This window comes from Pseudochaenichthys georgianus, chromosome 4 (genome assembly GCF_902827115.2).
Source record: "Pseudochaenichthys georgianus chromosome 4, fPseGeo1.2, whole genome shotgun sequence".
Classification (NCBI taxonomy): Eukaryota; Metazoa; Chordata; class Actinopteri; order Perciformes; family Channichthyidae; genus Pseudochaenichthys; species Pseudochaenichthys georgianus.
The window spans coordinates 11,971,607-11,994,314 of record NC_047506.1 but is presented as its reverse complement, the minus strand read 5'-3'; the positions used below and the strand labels follow the sequence as shown (position 1 = coordinate 11,994,314).

The window sequence follows — 22,708 nt, the reverse complement described above, 5'->3', positions numbered from 1 at the left end:
ATCTGATCTAGAGCTCAAACTATTAGCCCATTAATCAATACGTTAATCAAAAGAAAATAAACATGTTACGATATCACGATGGTCTCTATTGACCAGTTACTGATATCTGAATCAATATTTACAACGATTTGCCTCAAAAATAAAAAGTTTGGTTCGGTTTTCATTTGATATAATAATATTAATACATTTTATATAAAGCCATATCATAAAGTTACTTGTTTTACCTTGGTAGATGAATGGCTTCTATGGGCTTCATGTTTGTCACTGACTACTGTTTGTTATTTGCATGTCCCCTTTATGGTTTAAATGTAAGAAAAACAATACATTTATTATTCAAATGACCTTTAGTATATAAAACATATTCAAACATTGTGAAGTACTTTTTTCGTTTGTGTTCATTTATTCGTCAATCATCTGACAGCTGCTCTGCTCTATATCCTCTTCAATCTTAAGACATGGTCTGCACTGTTTCAGTATCACTCACAAACACAGTGTGTGTGTTATCGAGCTGTTCAACTCTGTTTATTCTCATGTGTTTATGCCGGATACATTTCTCAGAAAGAGACTGGGAGATCCGTTATTTTTATTCTAATACTCCCTAACTTTCACTAAGTTCAAATACTTTAAGTGCGGAGACCTCATCCATCATATTAGTTGTTATGATGAGGGTTTTTTAATGACAGGATTTGGATGGATAAATCATTTTTACGATTAAATTAATTCAGAAATATTACTTCCTTGAAGTCGATTCCAAATAACTTGCCAGTAGGAAATGTTTGAATGCACCCTGGTATTTTATTCTGTTTCGTTGTCCAAAAGCAGCCACAGAAGAACATCTGCAGATTTTCTGTTTGTTTTTCCCTTCTAGTTTCACACATTTCCAAAAAAGATTCAGATTTGACACAAATCACGTTTTCTTATGTCGGGATTTTGTCTGAGCCCTACAGTGTATGCAAATACTAAGAAAACATATTCTTCTTCTAATTACAAACTCACTAATTTCATGTGTCATTAATGTTTTTGCCTAACTACATCAGCTGCCAAGGCGAATTTGTGCCTCTGTTTTTATGAAGACTGTTTTATCATTCTCTGACTAACATCGCTTTTTCCTTCTCTCTCTGTTCCTCTCTTTAGTTGAAGCAGCCTCACAAGGCAGCGGCGGCGGCTCACACTTACTTCCAGGCCAACCCAGAGCATGTGGAGATGAGTCAGAACCTGGAGCAGTACAAAGACCTGCAGGGTGTGGAGGAGGACCACTTTGTGGACCGCGAAGCCCGGCCTCACCAGGTAACACAGAATCTAGAAACGTGCACACTATTATTTATTATTTAAGTCAATTTAATCTCTTTCTTTTGTTATGCCTTACCTGCTAGCACTTGACAATCATGCCTGATCATGTTTAAGATAATATATTTGTCCTGTTGGCATAGTTTTTTAATCCTGGCCAAAATGTCTGAATATTTTTTCTGATTCACCTCTTTGCTGTGCGACGAGTTATGTCACTGTATGATGGCGCCTTTGTGTTAATGGCCCTCAAAGTTACTGACTGGAAACCTCTTCAGACATTTAAGTGCTGTCCTGCTGTTAAACCCTGACTGGCGTAGAGTTTTGGATCCTTTGCGCTCTCATTTATTTACAGAGGCATATTTCTCTTTCTCAAGCTCCAACTTGTTTGACAGTACCTTCTCAACAAATCTAACAACTGCAGTATCTAATTTCTACCAATTTAACCTGAATTAAACTCTGAAGTATGACTGAGGATGAGTTTTTCAGTATCTATTAGTTGCTTTGGCAGACATTCAGGCTAAGCCACCCCCTGCTCCTTCTGTTTATCCCCAACAAATGATCATGCAGGATGTTAAAACATTTTATGAACTGGCTACAGGTTTAACTTTACAAATACTGTATGTGCTCATATATAACAATCTCAATACACAAACATATCATAAATAACTATACTGCACACTGGAGGTCATAAATACTCATCCCATCATTCCTTACTCTCATGATTCTTCCATCTCTCCTCTACCACAGCGCTCCTTTGCTGGAGCAGTGAGCTTGTATGATAAAGGCGAGCATGAGGCAGCCATCGTTCTGTTCGAGGGCGCTCTGAGGGAGTACTATCAGGCCGACTCCGAGTGCCGGGCCCTGTGTCAATGGCCCCAGAAGTTTGAGGGCCACGACTACCTCCTCTACCGCTACAGCCTTTATGAACTCGTTTCAGGTAAGAGCCCACATCTAAACAGGTTTATTTCCGCAGAAAACAGTTATTGAAATGCTTATATACTCTACCTTCACAGTAGAAAGCAATGTGTGGTTGTTAATGGAAAACAGTCTGACCTGTTGATCCAACAAAAGGGTGTACCCCAAAGATCAACTCTGGGCCCACTTCTGTTCTCTATTTACATAAATGATTTATCTTCTTGTCTCATTAATTGTTGTACTCACCTTTATGCTGATGACACTGTCATATATACATCCAAATCAGATTTTTCACAAATTCAGATCTCTCTTCAATCGGATTTTAATATCTTACAGGACTGGCTATCACACAATAAACTACTGCTTAACAAAACAAAATCTTATACCATGGTCTTTGGTACCAGGCAGAAGCTCAAATCCAAACCTAATGTAGTAATAACATGTAAGGATGGCACTTCTCTGCATAAAGTTGATAGCTTTAAATATCTTGGTGTATGGCTAGACTCTGAACTTTCATTTAAACTACATATAAAGCATGTAATACAAAAAGTCAATTACGGAATCGGTATTTTACACCGCTCTCGCAATTGTTTTACGCTCAGTGTCCGAAAGAGAATTGCTTCTCAACTTATTCTTCTGATTATGGACTATTGTGATGTTGTCTACCAAAATGCACATAAATCAGATCTTGCTCCACTCAACATAGCCTACAATAGACTATGCAGATTTGTTCTTGGTTGTCCTTTTCGTACACATCACTGCACAATGTATTACCAACTTAAATGGCCTTCTTTAAATGTAAGAAGACACACGCATTGGCTTCAGCTGATATTTAAATGCATAACTATCCCCCTTATTTAAAGCAGTATTTTGTACCCTACTCGCCAAATCATCAAGTTAGACATTCTGTTCAGATTTATTTCTCTGTCCCCTCTGCAAAAAAATTGATTTGTCAGAAGAGCGTTCATTTTCAAAGCCCCAACAGACTGGAATACTTTACCTGCTGCTTTTAGATCTCTTGCATCATTGGGTATATTTAAACATGCATTATCATCTCACTTTCAACTGGTCTGTACTTGTTATTAATTAAACTGATATTGATGAAACTGATTTGCTCGACTGTCTCTCAAATTGTAATGATTGTATGCATTGCATTGAATTTTACTTAACAGACTGTATGTGGTTTGTCTTGTGTGTCATGTTTTGCATTTTGTCTTTTTGTTTATTTATGTCTGTAAGTTGTTGCTATTGTCGGGACCCCCTTGAAAACGAGATGGTGCATCTCAAGGGGTTTATCCCAATAAATAAACATTTCTATATAAGTAGCACAAGTCATTTCCACGAGATGTATAATCAAAAGTATTAAAAGTTGATAAATCAATTTTAGCGAAAATTAAGGCTATTAAAAAGTATTAAACGGCATTTAAGGTATTACATTTTGTAGCTTGTTTTCAATAAGTATATCAATTGTCCAAAGAGGTTGTATTCTACAGTTTGCCTGAATGTAATCATTGCGTAGGTGTGTAGTGTGATTCTGTGTAGTTTATTTCTGGCATCCCGTTGGATTTGACTTAATCTGAACAGGAAAATCACACGCTCACTGCTTGATAGCGCGCGAAGGTCCGTTTATACCGGTTGTTAAACAACATCGTTATGGGGAAATCCTAGTTTGCGTCCAAATGGTTGGAAGATAAGGAAGAAGGACAATCAATACTGTATATAGTAAATGTTGCGCCGATGTAACCGATTAAAACTCGAAGTGGCGATGAGGTCTTAAAATGTATGGAAAGGGTCTTAAAATGTATTACATTTGACTTCAGGATTCCTGCATATACCCTGATAATGTAAATCAGCTATGCTTAAAATGGAGTTTGGGGCATAAAGGGGTCTGCTAAATAATTTGCTTGGAAATATATAAAATGGTGCTGTATCAATAAAAAGGGCATATCTACAAATTGGGACCATTCAGGGCAATATAAGCTCTGGTATTAATGTGATGCAAAGGAATAATCTCATTAATTTAAAGGGAAGCACCAACTGAAAGTCAGCTTTGGACTGGTAAATGTCTGGATTTATTTTTAATATTTAGAGAAACCCTCAAATAAAAAAACAGGGTTATATTATAGCTGTAAAATCCCAGAATAAATGTAGACAATATGTGGATGATGTGTTGGTGTATTCAGCTGTATCTATTCTTTAAAAGGCAAAATCATAGAAATAATGAAACAGCAACACTGTTAAACACTGTTAAACACATTTCTATTTGATTAGAACCAGGACTTTTTTTAATTTAGGGTGTGATTTCAGTTGTTTACAGCCTCTTTGTGTATTAGATCCACAACATGTTGGTGTTGATAAGACAGCTGGAACCAAGTAAACAGTAACATTTAATTATTTCAAGCTGTAAGGGTGATTTTTCAATCTAGCTTCATCATTCATTATTATATTTAACACTTTATTTCCAGTATGAGCTGATTCTAAATTGATCCCCTCCTGTTCCAACGTATTAAGAGCTTTCTCTGATGTTCTCAGCCTTCTGGGAAACCCCACCTTTCTGTTTTCTGTGGATTTGCAAATACCAGTTCGTCTTCATTTTAGACACACCGCCCTCTGACACTGGTTTCATAAATCCTGTCTTTAGTTTTTCCTAAAAGCCCCAAAGGTCTATTACAGTCCTGGATGAAAGGAAGGAGACTGTTTAGTTGTGGAGCATTTTGTTAACTTATAGTGACTGCTCCCCCAACACGAGGATTGCTCTGCGTGGCTCTGAGCCCGAGCTCGGCTGTTGTTGTACAGATTGAGCCTGGGGACGCTTAGACGAGGCAAAACAACGCCCTTCACGCTCACTCGCTGATCAAATCTCCCTGGCAGTGGCTTGGCACTGGATGGAGGTTGGCACTGAGGCAACAGGCAGAGGAGATACTGTAACAGCCATGAAAAAGAGAATATGTGTTTTATTTTATTAACTGTATGTGTTCTTAGGAATAGGATTTTTCTTAGGAATAGGATATGTTCCACATATTGAAATGCAGATATGTATATGTTGCTGCTTTGGCTTGATTAACTTTTAAATAAGATGGCTAACTATAAACACTTCAACAGAGATTCATGACACAAATCAGAGCAGTGACAGTACAAAGTAATCTCTTGGAAAAATGAACATGACTAAGGGACACCAGGTCCTCTAAACAGATGCAGAAATATTTTGTCCACTGACTTCCTTCAGATGTTCTTTGTTATTCATTGTTGGTTTCAGGGAGGGTTTGGGTAGTTGCATTTACTAGAAAACTGCCTCCAGAACATTTTTGGTTTTACATTTCTATTCAGAAAATGTGTGTAATCATCACAGTACTCTAATATAGACTACATTACAGGCCCTCTGGAGTCATTTAACTCTACTTATAATGCTATTCAGACGTGTTGAGCCAAGGTGCAGAAAGATTCATGACACAATAGATATCCCACAGATTTAACTGGCAGCTGAAATCAATATATTACATTTGGAAGCATTGAGTTTGCACTGTATGTTGTTGGCAACCTCTCTACACCGATTAAAAACAATAAATTATTGTTCAAAGTCTCCTAGAAATAAATCAAATAATACAAATAACAGTAAGAAATAACTTAAAGGAAGTTCAGTCCAAGCTTGAGTTTAGCGCCAATGTGTTGAGTGATATTCTCTGAGCAGTTTCTAGTTACAATTCTGGGATTTGGTAGACATGCTCTATTACATCCTCAACCGTCCAGGAAACAGCCTGAGTGCACCCCCCACCCCCTCTGTCTCACTTAAGGACTAAAACGCTCTTCATAACCTCACTCAACCTTATTTCTATAGTGACACCTGAGGGCACTTTCTTGGCATTTATTCTTAAAAGGACATTTTGGTATTTATATATGTTTTTACATTTTTTTTTTTCAAACTGCTTATGCCTAATCAATGTGTCATCTTATTGTTTGCTTTTTGATAGTATATCTTATTAGGAACTTTTCAGGTTTTAGAGCTTCTTACTAGCCGACCTTGCTGTTGTGTTTCTATGGAGGGGGCACCCGGCTGGGCGTAAGCCTACCCTCGACACCGCGCACCTCATGAAATTGATGCAGAATTCTGCGCAAAAAATGTGAAGTAATTCAATTTTTACCTCAATTGTCGCTGACTTTTCGTCAAGCAACTGCTGTGCTAACCGACACAAGCTAGCTGGGGATGTAATGGAAGCAAAACTTAACAATCTGTTTTTACCGATCACCAAATCACATATCATGTTAATGCAGCTTAGGGATATGATTCAAAACCAATGCCTCCATCAGCTTTGCACGGATGTACAGTAAACCATTAGTAATTATGCTCAAACAAAAAAAAGGCAGCTGCACTGCTCCCAGTCTCCACCGCTTAGTTTTCTCTCCCTCTCTCTGCTGCTGATCTCTGCCCTAAACAGAGAGCAACGTAATGACAGAGGTCACTGTGAGACAGTTCACGCTCAGCCCTGCAGCCGCTGGCTTTCATCAGACTGGCAGCCAGAGAGGGAGCCTCAGCAATATCACATCATCGAGTGTTAGTCATACAGTTTTAATGAGCTTCATAAATAACAAGCAGTAAGCATAAACATTGTATGTACCGCTTTAAGATCTTACCTTGTTTACAACATGCTGGAATCCAATAGGAGTCATGTGGGCCTCAACTATCTTCCTGCAGAGAATCAGGCGTTTTTGATGTGGCGGGATGTGTGTATCCACAGCAAAGCATCAGATCATGATTACGTGATTACACATTTAAACATACACACATCTACTTTGGTCAGTCGGGCTTTTGATGACACGAGTCAGGCCTTTCTGGAAATTGAGGCGTGTTTTGTGCAGTAGCCGCAGCTTAATTTCTGACAAGTGTGCTTTGTCTCAAAAATGTATGGCCTGGTTGCATAAACACAGAAAACCAAGGGCAATTAGTTTTGGCTATGCTTTGTTTTACTTGCAATCAAGGGATTATTTTGCATAGCACCACGGTAGAAAAGTCTGTGATTATGATGTTTATTTATGTTGAGATGACCTGTATCATGTATTTATTGAGAGTAATATAATCCGCTTTGTGGGTTTAATAAAAGAGAAAGTTTTTCCTAGAATGACTTCCTTATGTTTTGATCTGATTTGCAGAGGAAAAAATAAGCCCCTTCCAGTGCTGCTTGATTCTGGCCTTAAACATTTCATATTTCAGCTCCTCTGAGACTCAGCTCTGCTGTCTGAACACGAGGAAAGTAGCACCGCAGCTGCTCAAAAGTGACCTCACTGTATATTCACGCACAAACACACACAAACATACACACACATGCTATCATCTCTTCGTCTGGCTCTCCTCTCGACATAAGGCAATGATATGTAACACGCTGTAAAATCTGTTTTCCCTGAGGTGGTGATGAATTTATCGAACCCTCAGGAAACACAAAGACATGAAAGCACTTAACTGTTATAAAGGGAACAACATGTAGTTGATCTACTTCACAGCACCAGGGAAAACATGCTGTTGGACATGCTGTATTTGATACAGATCATCAATTCATACTCTATCCAGTGTTTTCCCCCACAAATAACAGATACTGTAATAAAACAGGACAACAGGTAACAATGATACCACTGATGCGCTTTAAAGATTTCCTATTGTGCTTTTTGAAGTTTTCATTTTCCTGTAGTGTGTTATACAAGTTGGTGTGCGTGTAAATGGTCTTTAAAGGCTAGAATCCCAAAGGTCCTTTGAAAGGGAGTTTAAAGGGTGGACATCTCTCAGCTGTTGACCAATCACTAACCAATCAGAGCGGACTTGGCTCTGGTTTCAGACAGAGGGTGAAATCTCAACATCTGTTTTTAAATGCAGTTTTTGTTAATTTCAGTTTAAGGATATGTTCTCATGTTTAATAGTAATCTCTGTATTATAGTATACAACACAAATACACCATCAGCTAGTCAATGTCGTTTTGTCTGACTAGCAATTCATTACTTTCAGCTGGTTTGGAAATGGTCCTTTACCCCTGAGCTGATATCACACCAATGATTGTTAATGGCCTTGGTCTTCATTTGTAATAGTCTCCGTATTGCATTGGTGCATTACGTTACCAACAGACAAAGGTCCAGTGGTATTGGTCATACTGAATATATAAACTCTGTAATGGAAGCTGATAAAAAATACTGGTTTGAAATACCTGGGTCTGATCAAATCATTAATTCAGTGAAGATATAAAATCTATTCCTGGAGGAGTAATCTCAACTCTGTGGCTCTACCTGAAGTTTCTTACTTTTTGCCTCCAAAGAAAGATTTTCTTTTCAAGGTCAAAAAGTTATGTTATGAGAGCATTGTAAAGCTCTTCAAGACATTTTGCAAAAATGTTGGAAATGAGGAAATGTTTTAGAACCATTCTGGAGAAAAGTACTTTGATTGGACATGTTCCTCTGCACTTTTGGTGCGGTTATAAACTACTTGCAAACACGACTTTTTCCATTTACATTGTGGATTTCCAAGCTTAACTGAAAAAATGTGCAGGTTTTTGTAAATAAGAGTTTACTATCAGACTGCTGTTTTGTTTAAAATCCTGATCTCCCCTCAGGTATAGGTGATAGTAATACTGTCCTTAACCAACACGCAACACAACAACAACAAAAGCCAAATGCAATGCAAGATTCTGCTTTTGATCATTAAGTTAAGATTTACAAACTGATCCTGTTTTGTTGATCTGTTGCAGACCACTTCACTCAGGTGCTGCACTGTGAACACGAGTGTATTCGAGACCTCGCCACCCGGCCTGGCCGCCTCTCTCCCATGGAGAACTTCCTGCCTCTGCACTACGACTACCTGCAGTTTGCCTACTTCCATGGTAAGTTCAAGAACTTTTAGTGTATTTACTGAAATCATTTTAACCACAATTTCAACAGATCCTGAACACACACACGCACACACACACATACAATAACTCATAGTGACCACAGGTGCTACAAACAGCCAGTCAAAAGTTGCCCGCACCCCTTTTAAAGGTTGATATTGTTGCACAAGAATGAATGACATTATCTTGTGTGTGCTTGTGTGTTTGCCTGGCCAACTTTTATATTGGTGTATCTGGTCTCATCTCGCGGCTCTCAGGTGTTGGTTTCTCTGTGTGCGTGGGTGTGTTTGTGCGCCTGTGTGTCTGAATAAAAGGATAGGCTCCGGTCTTTTGTTTGATGTCATGAAATACTCTTCTAGATGAGGGCGTTGGCACGTCAACAAAGCGTAGTTGGGAGTGGATGTGAGATCACTAGATTATATTTAATGAACGATAAGCATGTGGCTCTCATAAAGCAACGTGAATCATTGGGTCTCTGCAAACACACTCAGAGCAACCTTTGATTTTATTTTTAACAGTGTGTGTGTGTGTGCGTGCGTGCGTGCGTGAGAGAGAGAGAATGTTTGTGTGTGTTTTTCCCCTATGTCAACCAGAGCCAATATTTTACTCCATTGATCCATTGTGGTAACAGTTTGGAATGTCAGTCTAGATGTATACACATAGGCGCACACACACACACACACACACACACACACACACACACACACACACACACACACACACACACACACACACACACACACACACACACACACAGAGGTCAGCAGCATCCAGTCCATATTGCTAATGGGTATAAAAGGTTAACTTTATTTATGTTCATATGTAAACGTCAAAGGTTACACCACTTTAACTGCTTTATGTCTCTCTGTGCAGTGGACAGGCTGGAGGAGGCGCTGCAGTGCTCTCTGACCTACTTGTTATTCCACGAGGAAGAGGAGTCCATGATGGACAACGTGGAATACTACAGAGAGGAGCTGGGACACGATGGCAAGCCAAGAGAGGTCAGGATCAGCTGTTGTCATGGGGTGCAGAGGGTTATTGGTGATGGCTGAGAGTTTAGAGAGCCGTGAACAAACCATGCCAATTTAAAATGTTGGAAGTCAGGATTGATTATGTTGCTCCTCTGTAAAAGATGACAATGACTTGGCATGGGAATTATGCTCTCTTAAGTTTCCTTGTAGAAAGATAATAGTAAATACAATTTTAAGCATTTGTTTTTTGGTATCTAAACCTCAAACTGTGAAATAGGAAAACCAATGCAGTTGTTGTGTACTCTGGTATACTCAGACTGACATTATAGAACTTATATTATAAATGTAAGCAGGGTAAACATGTTCTTGTAGAAACTCAAACTATAAGAATGAAGCTGAAAAAGAAAGACAAGCTTGTTCTCCTCTTGGATTTAGGTATAGTTAGTTGGATGATTAGGAAACCGTTAAACATCCTCATTAAGGTCTTCAATGTGTTCAACAGTATACATTGTCAACTGAGGTAATGTGAGGAAAGGTGTGGGTGTGAGGGGAACTAGGAGACTCGCAGGCTGTTTTCTGTATTTCTTGGATAGGTTTGCTACTCTCGCTTGGCAGCTATCGCCTCTTAAAGTTTGCTTTTCACTTGTATATGTTCTCCGTCCAGCTGGAAGTATTAGGTCAAGGTGTTAACGACAACATATTTCTTCCTCTGGGCTCGCTCTTTATGATCTCCTTGCCCCCCTGGTGTTCATAACACTGAATGATTCAAGGCTGAACATCTGCCCGCTTCAAGAAAATTAAATGTGTTAAGTCTGGCTACTCATCAGCCGCTTTAGCAGTGAGAATGTGTTCTTTTCTCAAACTCTGATCGGCTGCTGTGAAAAGTCAAGCAGCGCTTTGTTGAAGTCTCAATTACACAAACTCTCGTTTTCCTAGAAAGCCTGGTACTCATTATGTTGAGCAAGACTCCCAGCAGGAGTGTGTGTGTGTGTGTGTGTGTGTGTGTGTGTGTGTGTGTGTGTGTGTGTGTGTGTGTGTGTGTGTGTGTGTGTGTGTGTGTGTGTGTGTGTGTGTGTGTGTGTGTGTGTGTGTGTGTGTGTGTGTGTGTGTGTGTGTGTGTGTGTGTGTGTGTGTGTGTGTGTGTGTGTGTGTGTGTGTGTGTGTGTGTGTGTGTGTGTGTGTGTGTGAGATAAAGAGAGGCCTACTTGTTGCAGTGCTTCTGTTTTTCTACTCATAGCTTACATTTTTCTAGCATTAAAGTATTTTCAGTCCCGTCAGTTCACAGATCAGTCAGTAGCCCTGCGTCCCCCCCCCTCTGGCCTCGGGGAGAACATTTAAAGATCCCTAGATCTCAGTGCCAGGCCCGACCTGCCAAAGAATCCTGCCTTTCAGGAACGTGGAGGAGCAGGAAGGTCTCAGTGACCACAGAAGTCTCTGGAACAATTTAGGGGGCTGTTTGTATTAAGGATACTGGAAATAAAACAGCTTCTCTTTTCTATTTTTTTCAAACCACAAGAAGAAACAACACTTTTGGGTGCTCAAGTTTCATAATACTCAACTCCAAACTCCAAAAATTAAAAAAATGTTGGACATTACACAATAATTACACACACACTGTGTCTCTTCCTGTTGCTGTGCCTTAATAACCAAAGTAAAATAACAATGTGAATCAGAATCTGAAATACTTTAATAAATTGGTAAATTGGTTTTCATGACAATTGTTAAACCGTCCAATGGCCTTGTTGTTGACTTGTGTTGTGTGAATGATTGTCAATATATCATCAGCATTTTTTGTATTTCAACATAGCTCAATCAATTGGCCTTGAAATGCCTTTAGATGCAAACACACACTGCAGCAAACACTCTTACTGTATTATTTTAGCTGCAGAAACAGCAGTTGTTGTTTTTTTAAGTTTTCACTCAAGGCAGGAAACAGTAGTAAAACTGTCCCTCAGAGAGGACACAGAAGCAGAGAGGCCAACACACTCCATTAGTCCTGGCACTGAGGCGAGGAGAGAAAGGAGTCACTGTCACTTTAAGAGTTAGGAAAAGGAATGGCATGAGCTTTAAAACCACACTAGATGTTTTTTATTAACCATAATACTTTTACTCTACTATAACTATGGGTACGGGAAGTGATACAAATGTGTTTTTGATGGCTTAAACATTGCCATGAATGGGGGACATTTGATTAAGGCAGAGACCAGATGGGACATTTCTTTATAAGTCATACAATAGGTACATTTAGCAATTAAATATGTAGTGTATCTTCTTCCTTTCCAGCAGTTATTTTCCCCTTCATCATCTGTCCCGGACTTAAAACACGTGCTTACATTTACCTTAATGACTCAGGAAACTGTTGGCCATTAACGTTTGGTGTGTTGTTGTTCTCAGGATGCGGCATGGTACCTGAGGAGGCACAAACAGGAACTGGAGCTCCTTTTGATTGGCAGCAACACCATGGGTGTAGAGTTTACAGAAGGGGTGAGTTAACAGAATACAACCTTATCCCAAATGTTGTTCATTTTCCATGTGTAACCACACATTCAAAGCAGACAGACGGTTTTTATTGGTAGACCAGTGCCCTATAATTCCACATGTGTCTGATGCTGAGCAGATCTCCTGCTGAGTGTGTAAAGGCATTAATGTGTGTCTGCTGCTGGCTGACTCAGAGCAGGGTAACAGGTGTTTGGCAGACACCGTCCACCACTGTCCTCTTAGCCGACAGCGACACCTGCTGGCCACTCTGACATGTCATATTTCTTTGTACATTGCACTTATAAAATTACCTCTGGTATTAGTAAAGCATATATTGAGTCCCCCTGGTTTTCTTCTTTATTTATTCATTGACTCCTTGGCAGGAGAGATTTAGAAAAAGACAAATGTAAATATTAAAAATGTCCATTCTCTTTTCTACAGAATTATTGGAGCAGCACAGGTCGAAGAGAGGACTCAAACAGGTAAAGAGTTAGAATCCGTCAAACTTTAAGGTGTAGCATCAAACAGTTTATCATACAATACCTTTTGTCTTCTCATTGCCTTAAAAAAAGATAGATATAATGTAAAAATGAAAAGCGGAATTATCAGTCTTTTTAGAAAAACTGTTTCTCTCAACTCTCTGTAGTGATTTATATTTAAATGATAACTTGTTTAAACTAATTGTTTAGCTGTGGGGACTGCAACTCTACTGTTTGTGTTCTTTCATTGCCCTTATTGTTGTTTTGGCTGCAGTTGTTTTCAGCTCCAAAGCTGTTTGCTACACACTCTGCACTAAACAGCAGACTGACATGATAAACAAATAGCTGGTGAACATAATGGAGCATTTAGTAACTTTAGAGACCGATATTCCCTCAGGAGTCGAAAGAGACGGATACAGAGCTAAAGTAGAAGGAATATTGGACTGACATTTATCAGGAAACTCCCCCAAATATAATGATAATGGTGTTTTGTATCTGCTTGAGTTTGTTATATTATCAATTCAAACCCACAAAGAATATGATGGTGTTTTATGGTGTCATAATTGCCCAAAAAATATATTTTGAAAAATTGAAAAGTGCAGGGTTAAAGTAATAATACTGATGACTCCTAATGACAAAATAATTCTCTGTTTTCTGTTTTCCAGGATTCCTTCTGGTACCGACGGCTGGATGGAGTATGTTCCCATCTCAGAGAAGAAGAACATCTCTGCTCTTTCTCCACAGCAATTCAAAGAAGGTAACTTCACTACAACCAGAGATAAAGCAGAACAGGAGTTACACTTTGAAGAAAAAGCCCTCAGTGTTCAGTTAAATCTTCCTTGAACATTGCTAAGATAACATGTTGCATTCTTTAAGTACTGCTCTGTGATCTGTGTAGGTGGCCCCTTGCTGTTTGACAAGGTGCAGCTGGTGCAGGACTCTGCGGCCCTGAACGGGACGCAGCGGGTGCTGCTGGATGATGTCATATCTGAGGAGGAGTGCTCGGACCTCAGAGACCTGGCACATGTAAGGACATTACACTCATTAAGGTTTTAAATCTTAATTTTAAAATGAATCTTATGAATCTTAATCTTGTTTCCAGGCTGTCACCAAAGCAGGAGACGGCTACAGAGGGAAGATGTCTCCACACACTCCCAACGAGAAGTTTGAAGGAGCCACTGTGCTCAAAACCCTGCAGGTACACTAACCACTAAACAGAAAGAAATGACTGAATTAATCATTAGACTAGATTGTTGTCAGGGTTACAGAAAATGGCATATTATCCGAGCTAAATGGATTAATGAGAAGAGTTTAATTTCAAGTCAAAATTCAAACCATGGGCTCAGCAATATTGCATATTCATAATATACAGTGTTCAAAAGAATGTGTCATCTTTCTTCATTTATGGTTTAACTCTACATGTTATGCTCCATTTTGTTATTTCTTCCCTACAGTACAGCTATGAGGGCAGGGTGCCGATGAGGAGCGCTCGCATGTTCTATGACATCAGCGAGCGAGCGAGGCAGATCATCGAGTCGTACTTCCTGCTCAACTCCACCCTACACTTCTCCTACACACACCTAGTGTGCCGGACGGCCATCACAGGTCAGTTACACAAGGAAACACATTTCACAAGTGCCATCTTTTAAAATGTATTCCTTAAGTCATACGTGTAACAATAAGCTTAAATTGTTTTACTTTAATTACAGTCTAGACTGTTGTAAAGAAAGCCCTCAAAAAGTAGATCTAATGTATAGTCTTGCCATACCTTGAAAAGTACAGAGGATGTTTTATATGTATGTATTCTTTTTGCTTGTCCTTCACAGGCCAGCAGGATCACAGGAATGACCTGAGCCATCCCATCCATGCTGACAACTGTCTGCTGGACCCCGAGGCCAATGAGTGCTGGAAGGAGCCTCCAGCGTACACATACAGAGACTACAGGTGAGAGGCTATCAGCACTGCTATAAATAATTAACCCACTTTTCTGCAGCGGTCTCTTTCAATCAGTTGAGTATGTGCTGATCTATACTTTCCTTTTTTATTTTCAGTGCACTGTTATATCTCAATGGAGATTTTGAAGGAGGGGAGTTCATATTCACAGAAATGGATGCCAAAACAGTCACGGTAAGATGGTGTCTTCTTTGATGTGAGAGTTACTTTAAAATGATTTTGCGGCACAGGAAGTCAGTGAACATGCTAATATCAGGGGTCTGATACCAAAAGGATGCAATATTCATATTAAACGTAAAACTCTATTTTCTCTAGGCATCAGTGAAGCCCAAGTGTGGCCGGATGGTGGGTTTCTCATCCGGAGGGGAGAATCCACACGGTGTGAAGGCCGTCACGAGCGGGCAGAGGTGTGCCGTCGCTCTGTGGTTCACTCTGGACCCGCTCTTCAGAGAACTGGTAAACTAATGTTTCTGTTAAAGAACAATTGCAAATGAATAAGTAATCATCCCTTTCCTCCTATGTTTATTCCAAAGTCGCTTCCAAGTTTAGAACTATTAGCAAATGTGACCACGCTTAGATGTCAAACTAAGATGTGTTAGCATTTAGCTAAGAGAGCTGTTGGTTTGTCGATCTACGATACAAAGCAGCTTTAAATAATAAAGAATTGTCAACAGGGGATGGCATAGATTTTCCCATAAGTGAAAGGCCATAGATCCACTTCCTGCTATCTGGTGTCGGATTAGGACACTAGTGGATACAAATCCAAATCTTCCATTTCACCCAAAGCATTGGGATAGCGACAACTTTTGGCTCCTTTTATATAAGAAATCCCTTCAGATTAAATCAAGGTTCAAGGCTTTTATTAGTCATACGTACAGTGTAGTTATGATGATGACAATCTTCGGTCACCGGCTCCACCAACAGTGCAACACAATAAAACAGAAATATGTAATATGCTTTTGCTAACTTGAGTGTATGTATTACTCTAGCCTGAATTATTTGTTCTTTTTCACTACTAGGAGAGACTTCAGGCGGATGAGGTGATCCAGGCGTTGGACACGCAGTCTGTTTGGGGTCCGGGCCTCAACATCAACCCTAAAGATGAACTGTAGAAGCTTCACCTCTTCCCCTTCTACCAAATCCTTCTAAATATTTTAACTATTTATTGAAAAAGCCTTTGGATCAGAACTTTTCTATGTTTGTACTGTTTGAAGTGCAAGGTTAATAATATTGTCATTTTTGTGTTCTACCCACAAGTATTTGAGTTTACCTTTTGTCTTTCCCTCCAGCGACAGCTTCTTGTAGAGAAAGAAATCCAACTATTTCTGTTTTGTTTTGTTGTACCTGGTTTCATTCAAGACTGATCATATCTGTAACGTACTGAACTGTGAAGAAGCCAAACAGAAGAACGGCAGACATTTGTTTATTTGTTGCTCTGAGTTCTGAGTTGTTCTGGTTTTGGACGACATTTCTAATGGGTTTTATTCATAAACACGATGCAGATATTTACAAAAAATATCTTACTTGTAGTTGTCTCTGTTTTAAAATAACTCACAATTGGTACCGTTGCAAGTACTATTAATAAGTAACAACATAATGTTCTTCAATATTTTTTTGTGACAGTAATAACTATTTTCAATGTAGAAAGCGTACTGTTTTTCTACTTTGGGTACCTGATTTTATAATAGTGCTCATACAAAGAGTTTGAGAAAGAGATATGTTCTTGCTGAATATTTAATGATCATGCACTCTGTCTGAAACTGTAAATGTCTTATTTTCCTTTGTTGTTGCCGTGAATAACCCCCCCTTACTCTCTGGGCACACAGAGCAGAATATACTGTTTTACATGTTCACTTACATATTTTACTATTATTTATGTGTTTTTAATAATAGACAGATGCTGACGTAACTGTTGGCATTTAATATGAGGAACTTTTTTCATAAAAGATGTCAATCATTCCTGTTTCAAGGAATAAATATATGTATCTATCTTTTTTTGTCTTTATAATTGTGTTGAGGATACAGATGAGGTCGAATCGTGCACTGTAAACCCAATGGAGAAAACGTACACAGTTTCTTTCTTTTTTTACATAGATACAAACTGCTAACCAGAAATCTTAAACCGGTCGTGTTATGAGGTTGGCCACTTTTGTTTCACTGATATTTAATTCTGAAATGATGTAGCACACACACATTGATGTGTCCATGTCTATAAATTAAAATGATAAAATTCCATATCTATATTGAACTGCGTATATTTGTTCTCTCATCATTGTTCATTTGCAGGAAACAAGAATGCATTTTAAACAAAGAAACTGATACATTGTTTGTGTTATGTCTGAGTCATGTCTCAAACAACCAGGCATATATCGCTTTACAGATCTATATCTCATTCCTTAGAGTTTTATCTGCTCAAGTCACCTGTTGTAAACTCAAAAGTATGCTTGTATACCTATGTAACCGAACACTCTCTGACGAAAGGCATACAGTAACAAAAACTTGAGCTTACACTGTACAGCCCTGCAGTTTAGCTCCATTAAAAGTAAAGTGCGTCAGCCACGACACAAGGTAAATACAGTAACAAAAAATCAGTCACTCTTTTAATGTTATCACACTAAGAGGAGGTCACTGCGGTAAACTTTATCTTCTCAGAATGTACTTTAACACAGCCCAGAAGTAGAAATAAATAACAACTGGACTGAGAGTAAACTATGTATTCTGTTCATTCCAAGTCTCGTGTTGCCCAGGGTGGAGTTTGAGGTGGTGTGTGTTTGAATCCAGGGGACATTGGATGTGTTTGGTTCAGAAGCGGTGGTCCAGCTGTTCGGTAAATCTGAATGACTTGGTTTCATTGACGGTGCACAGCAGGTCCCTCATCCGTCGTGCGCGCCGCTCCTCCAGCACCAACCTGCGGGAGCGCTCTCGAGCCGCCTGCTGCTCCGCTTGCTTCTCCGTCCGTTTACGCTTCAGCCACCTGAGGAGGGCACAAGACCATGGAGATTACCAGGTGCCAATTTACGCATGAGGAAAAAATGGCGAGAAACACAATTGACCTTTAAGATAAACATGATATTTTTTAATGTGTGAAAAAAACATTTCACAGGCAATGTAAATAAATAAATATTATATGTGTAAATGCTTCTGACAAACTAACTATTAACAACTTCAAATAGACCTATGGCAATATAATGGATTTATCATGATTCAACATAAAGACAGATATTTTGAAATACTGTGAGAAGTTGTGGTGAATGTAGATGTAGGTGTACTCACAGTTTGAAGGCACGCTCACACTCCTCTCGGCTGCGCAGGAGGTATCCGCTGTCCTCCTCCAGCCTCTTCAGCTCCAGCAGGTGTCTCTCTCTCTGCTGCTGCTCCTGCTTCCTCTGGAGCCACAGCCTGAAGGTCTCCTCTGGGTCGCTGGAGTCTCTCTGCCGGAGGATGCAGAAATACATCCAGTAAGTTGACATTTAGTATAGCATTGCTGATTTGGTTTCCTTGTAAGCTATGGATGCAAACAAACTAAGTTATAATTTATATGTGTAACAAATAGAATACTGTTACTACTTCTTGTAAAAGTATTTCTCTACTTTTCCGCACAGGAGCCTACAAATGTTTGCTGTAGAAAATGTGGACGCTTTCATGTCTTTAGAGTAGGATGAAGACTTGACAAAAGCTGTTTAAAATTACGAAATAATTATAGGATATTGATTCAATTATATTAAAAAAATAATCAGAGTCTGTACCTTAGCGCTGTTCCTCTCCATCTCCTGGGCTCGGTGGATCCTCTTCTCCTCCTGAAACTGCTCTCTCTTCTTCATCAGCCAGGCCTTAAACGCCAGCTCGTTCTCTTGCCTCTTCTGCTCCTCTTCCTCCTGTTTCCTCTGCTCTTCCTAAAGCAAGAATGATCTAAACAGTATTTTAAGAAATCAAGGCTAAACGTGGAAATGCTCATTTGTTGTTTTGATGCTTGCTGTGCTACTTTTACTGGTGAAATACACTAACTTTTGTCTTTCAAGTATTCTTCCCTACCTCTCTGGCCAGCCTGTTCTTCCTCTGCTCGATCCTCTGCAGCAGCTCTTTCTGCTGTGGTGAGAGGCTGTATGTGGCCTGGCAGGGGGTCCCGGTGGCAGACTGCACCCTCCGCTTGCTGTTTCTCCACTGGGTGCCTCTCTGGCTGTGGCTGGCTGAGCTGGGCCTGCTCCTGGGCTGGGCTGGGGGTCGGGGGGCAGGGAGCTGATATATGCCTTGATGGAAAGGGTGAGAGCCGGCACGAGGAGAGGAGGAGGACCTGGAGGTCTTACTGGAGCTCACAGTCTGCTCCGTGTGACGTGAGAAGGAGAAGTCCATGCTGTTGTTTGCTATAGGAGGCAGCAGTCCCATACTCTCCACCTCTTTCAGGCTGACTAGGTCAAACTTACCATCCTTTTCTACCAGGACTTTTCCTTCCTTTAACCCTCCCTCAATGCTCTCCGCAGCTCTGCCAGATTCCCTCTCTTGTCGAGGGGAAAGTTTTAGCTCAGAAAGCTTCCCCGACACTTCGATCTCGACCTTTGAATCCTTGGTGCACTGCTCCCCTTCCACTTCACCAGTGTCTCCTTTCTCAAACTGCTGTGGAGACACCACCAGGTCCACCAGCGTCTCTTTAAAATGCAGCCGTCTGCGTCTCGTCATACTCGGGGCCTCTTGGTCCTGCAGCTCTCGATTCGCCTTCTGGATCTTCTCCTGGATGTACTTCTTCTCCTCTTCAGTCTGTTCTTCCATCTCTGGAGGAGGTGGGAGTATGGTTGAGGACTTATTTGGGCTGTCTCTGTCTGAATCATACTCTAATGGATCCATAGGTGAGGGCCACCTCTCTTCATCTTCTTTCAACTCTTCGGATGTCTTGCCTCTCTTCTCCTCCTTGAGGCTTCTTGGCTTTCTTTTCTTTCTTTTCTGTTTCTCATCCTCCTCCAGTTCTTTGTCAATCTCTGCTTCTATGTCTTTAAAGTCAGGACCCTGAGGTGCAGAACAACAGAAAAACTGCATTAATTAAATAGGTTTGAAGGTAAATGAATGAGCAACATCAATAGTAAGCAGGTAATAGGTGGTGTGATAACAGACATGCGTTAGTGTGTTCATCAATATTGCATCCAGCAGTGGAGCACAGTGAAAGTATGTCACCGCATGTCAACAGCATGGGTTTCACATGTACACTGATATGTGCCTGGCTGGGTAACTCAACACTACAGATGCCGCACCTAGTCTGCAGTAAGTAGAGCAGCACAGAACTGGTTTCACATGATTAAAAAAACAAGCAGTGTAAAAAATAGAAAGTATATAGGAGAGAAGTTATCAGCCTGTCCCGAGATTTTCTATAAAGGACTTACCTGGTCCTCACTCCGGGATTCCTCGCTGATCAGCCAGTCCAGATCCTTCTCGAAGTCGTCCTCGTATTCGTCCTGAGACTTTGTGATAACCACCCCACTCATAATCTTCACTGGAAGAAGATCAGAAATAATGTTCAGACAAGATTGTTGCCACTTTAGCAGAAGGGCCTGACTGAGGGAAGTGATATCAGTCAGGCAGCCCGGAGAAAGATATCTTAACATCTGACCAAATAAAATATCCTGTTGTTCCACTTAAGTCTAGGAAAAGGTCTCTTAAAATACTTTATCACCCATGTATGGCCTCCAGAAGAAAAATTAAAATATGTTTAATGTCCCCCAGACATTACATCTTGTACCAACTTTAAGACATAACTCCCTCTATGTCGACTATGAGTAAGGATTTGACTCATAAAATCACAAATATTTAGTACACAGCTTTAGGACTTTGATTGCTTCTTGTAATGACATCCTCGACATGATTGTATACATATGGAACTTTGTGAAAATATTGTGTGCCAATTTAAGACACATATAACAGTAATATAAAAACAGTCTTTGTTCTGAAACAGTTTGTGGAGTCTGACAAATGTATATGTTTTAAATGTCAGGGAAGATGTAAATAATACACATCCTACACAAAGGCAGGCTTTTTAAAGTGTATATGCTGATACAAATAAAGCTGCATTTATTAAAAACAACATACTGTACGAATGTATTATAAATTGCACTCTAGTGTATCATCATAGTTAAGCATGTTTTATTTACAAGTATATTGCCACCGCATGACATCAAGGTAAGTGATAGCCAACAGAGGTGAAAGGTCAGATGCTAGACATCCCATAACCTCGTCACTGAGGATGTTCACAGACATACAATACTAAACCTCATCTACACTCGAGTGGAACACAGATTAGAGTCCATCTATTTGGATAATCAAAACAACACCACACAGATCATACTCTAAACAGTATTTCAAATGTTAGGTTTATTTTATTTTGTATGTCTCATGGATGGAAGAGCCAAGGAATTTTTGGATCGTTGTGTTACTAATACTTCCCACACATCACTTTATGTAATGTGGATATATGGGTTACACAGGAATAAATAAAAAAAAGCTAGAATGTAACTAACAAAATGTACTCAAAGTCTGTACTTTAATACCGTTTGGGGTACTTAACTTAAATCCCCTGCTAAATGAGGCCTTAATCTATCTATCCCATTGCAGCTCAGGGGGAATACTGTACTTCTATAATCCACTACAGTTGTGATTCATTAAATGAATAATTACTTGAGTTAATTAAGATAAGAAATACAACATTATATTCAACAAACTACGATCTAATATTAAAGATGAAACGGTATTGATCCCTTGGTTATACTCATGAGCTAGCAATAGCAGTATATGTCGCTTCAAATATCAAATGATGCAACAATAAAGTAATGCATTAGTGCATCAATAATTATAATCCAGTATTATTTAAGCATTCATCTCAAATTGACCATTTTAATAATGAATGTACTCTTACTTTTGGTACTTTAAAAATATGTTAACGCCAATACTTTTATACTTTTGCTAAATTTGACTTTTTAAGTTTGAAATGCAGGACTTTAACTGTTGTATTGCTACTGTTAATCAGGTTTAAGATTGAAATGCTTCTCCCACCTGTAGCCTACTATACAATGTAGGCTACTGGTGTTGAGGATTGGTCGTCACCTACTGGAAAGAAACCAGTACTACCAGGTTACCAGTAAACTATTATTCTTGTTGTTGCTTTTTGTCACAGATATCCCCTCTCTGCTGACATGTAGGTTATGTTTACAGCAGCTTTGCTCTGTTGTCTCGGAACCAATTCCCCTGGCTACAACACAGAGTTTAATATAGACAATAATCCTGTTTATCTTTATAGCTCTGCGGGCTACAAATAAACAGGAGACAGAATTAGGAGGCTGATTTGTGGGTTTGTTTGTCTACTAAGAATTAAGAGCAGTACAAATAATTGTGACAATTGTTAGTAAACTCACCAGCACCGGCGGGTCCTTGCTTAGTATTCCGGTTGAGTTCAGAGCGATGTCACCACCATCCGGCCGGCTTGTTTTGTAACTATCCCTCCATCTAACTGGCCCACATAGTGTCTGGCAGTCTGCGGAACAACACCTGTGTACATAATCTGCTTCCAGTCCCTCTGCAGCCCTAAAAGGTTTATTAGACCCGTCGTCATAGAGACCTACAACACGCTTTACTACTTGCGCATGCGCATACAGGACACACAATTCACAAAATAATAACATCTCCATGCACACAAGAGAAAACACATGGTTCCAGGAGCCCCTCAGAGAAATAATCCCGATGAACATTTTTAAATATAAGGCCAGTATAAAAAAATGATATACCACCT

General features: G+C 39.7%; 2 protein-coding genes across 2 annotated transcripts in view; one reads left to right on the top strand and one right to left on the bottom strand.

Moving 5' to 3' along the window:
• Positions 1-17,178, top strand: part of p3h2 (prolyl 3-hydroxylase 2) — a 64,700-nt gene extending 47,522 nt beyond the window's left edge. The window contains exons 2-15 of the mRNA XM_034080602.2: positions 1,135-1,287; positions 2,035-2,224; positions 8,925-9,056; positions 9,936-10,063; positions 12,428-12,517; positions 12,953-12,993; positions 13,656-13,747; positions 13,889-14,016; positions 14,093-14,188; positions 14,445-14,595; positions 14,817-14,934; positions 15,042-15,117; positions 15,259-15,399; positions 15,963-17,178. Of these exons, the coding sequence (XP_033936493.1) occupies positions 1,135-1,287; positions 2,035-2,224; positions 8,925-9,056; positions 9,936-10,063; positions 12,428-12,517; positions 12,953-12,993; positions 13,656-13,747; positions 13,889-14,016; positions 14,093-14,188; positions 14,445-14,595; positions 14,817-14,934; positions 15,042-15,117; positions 15,259-15,399; positions 15,963-16,055 (1,629 nt within the window). The 3' untranslated portion in view covers positions 16,056-17,178. The remainder of the gene's footprint in view (positions 1-1,134; positions 1,288-2,034; positions 2,225-8,924; positions 9,057-9,935; positions 10,064-12,427; positions 12,518-12,952; positions 12,994-13,655; positions 13,748-13,888; positions 14,017-14,092; positions 14,189-14,444; positions 14,596-14,816; positions 14,935-15,041; positions 15,118-15,258; positions 15,400-15,962) is intronic.
• Positions 17,179-17,530: 352 nt separating this feature from the next.
• ccdc181 (coiled-coil domain containing 181) lies at positions 17,531-22,543 on the bottom strand. The gene is made up of 6 exons (XM_034080603.1): positions 22,335-22,543; positions 20,313-20,422; positions 18,976-19,941; positions 18,690-18,836; positions 18,217-18,374; positions 17,531-17,917 (listed from the first exon to the last, which is right to left on the bottom strand). The coding sequence occupies exons 2-6, from the start codon at positions 20,412-20,414 to the stop codon at positions 17,746-17,748; spliced, it is 1,545 nt and encodes a 514-aa protein (XP_033936494.1). The 5' UTR covers positions 20,415-20,422; positions 22,335-22,543; the 3' UTR covers positions 17,531-17,745.
• Between the last annotated feature and the right edge of the window lie 165 nt (positions 22,544-22,708).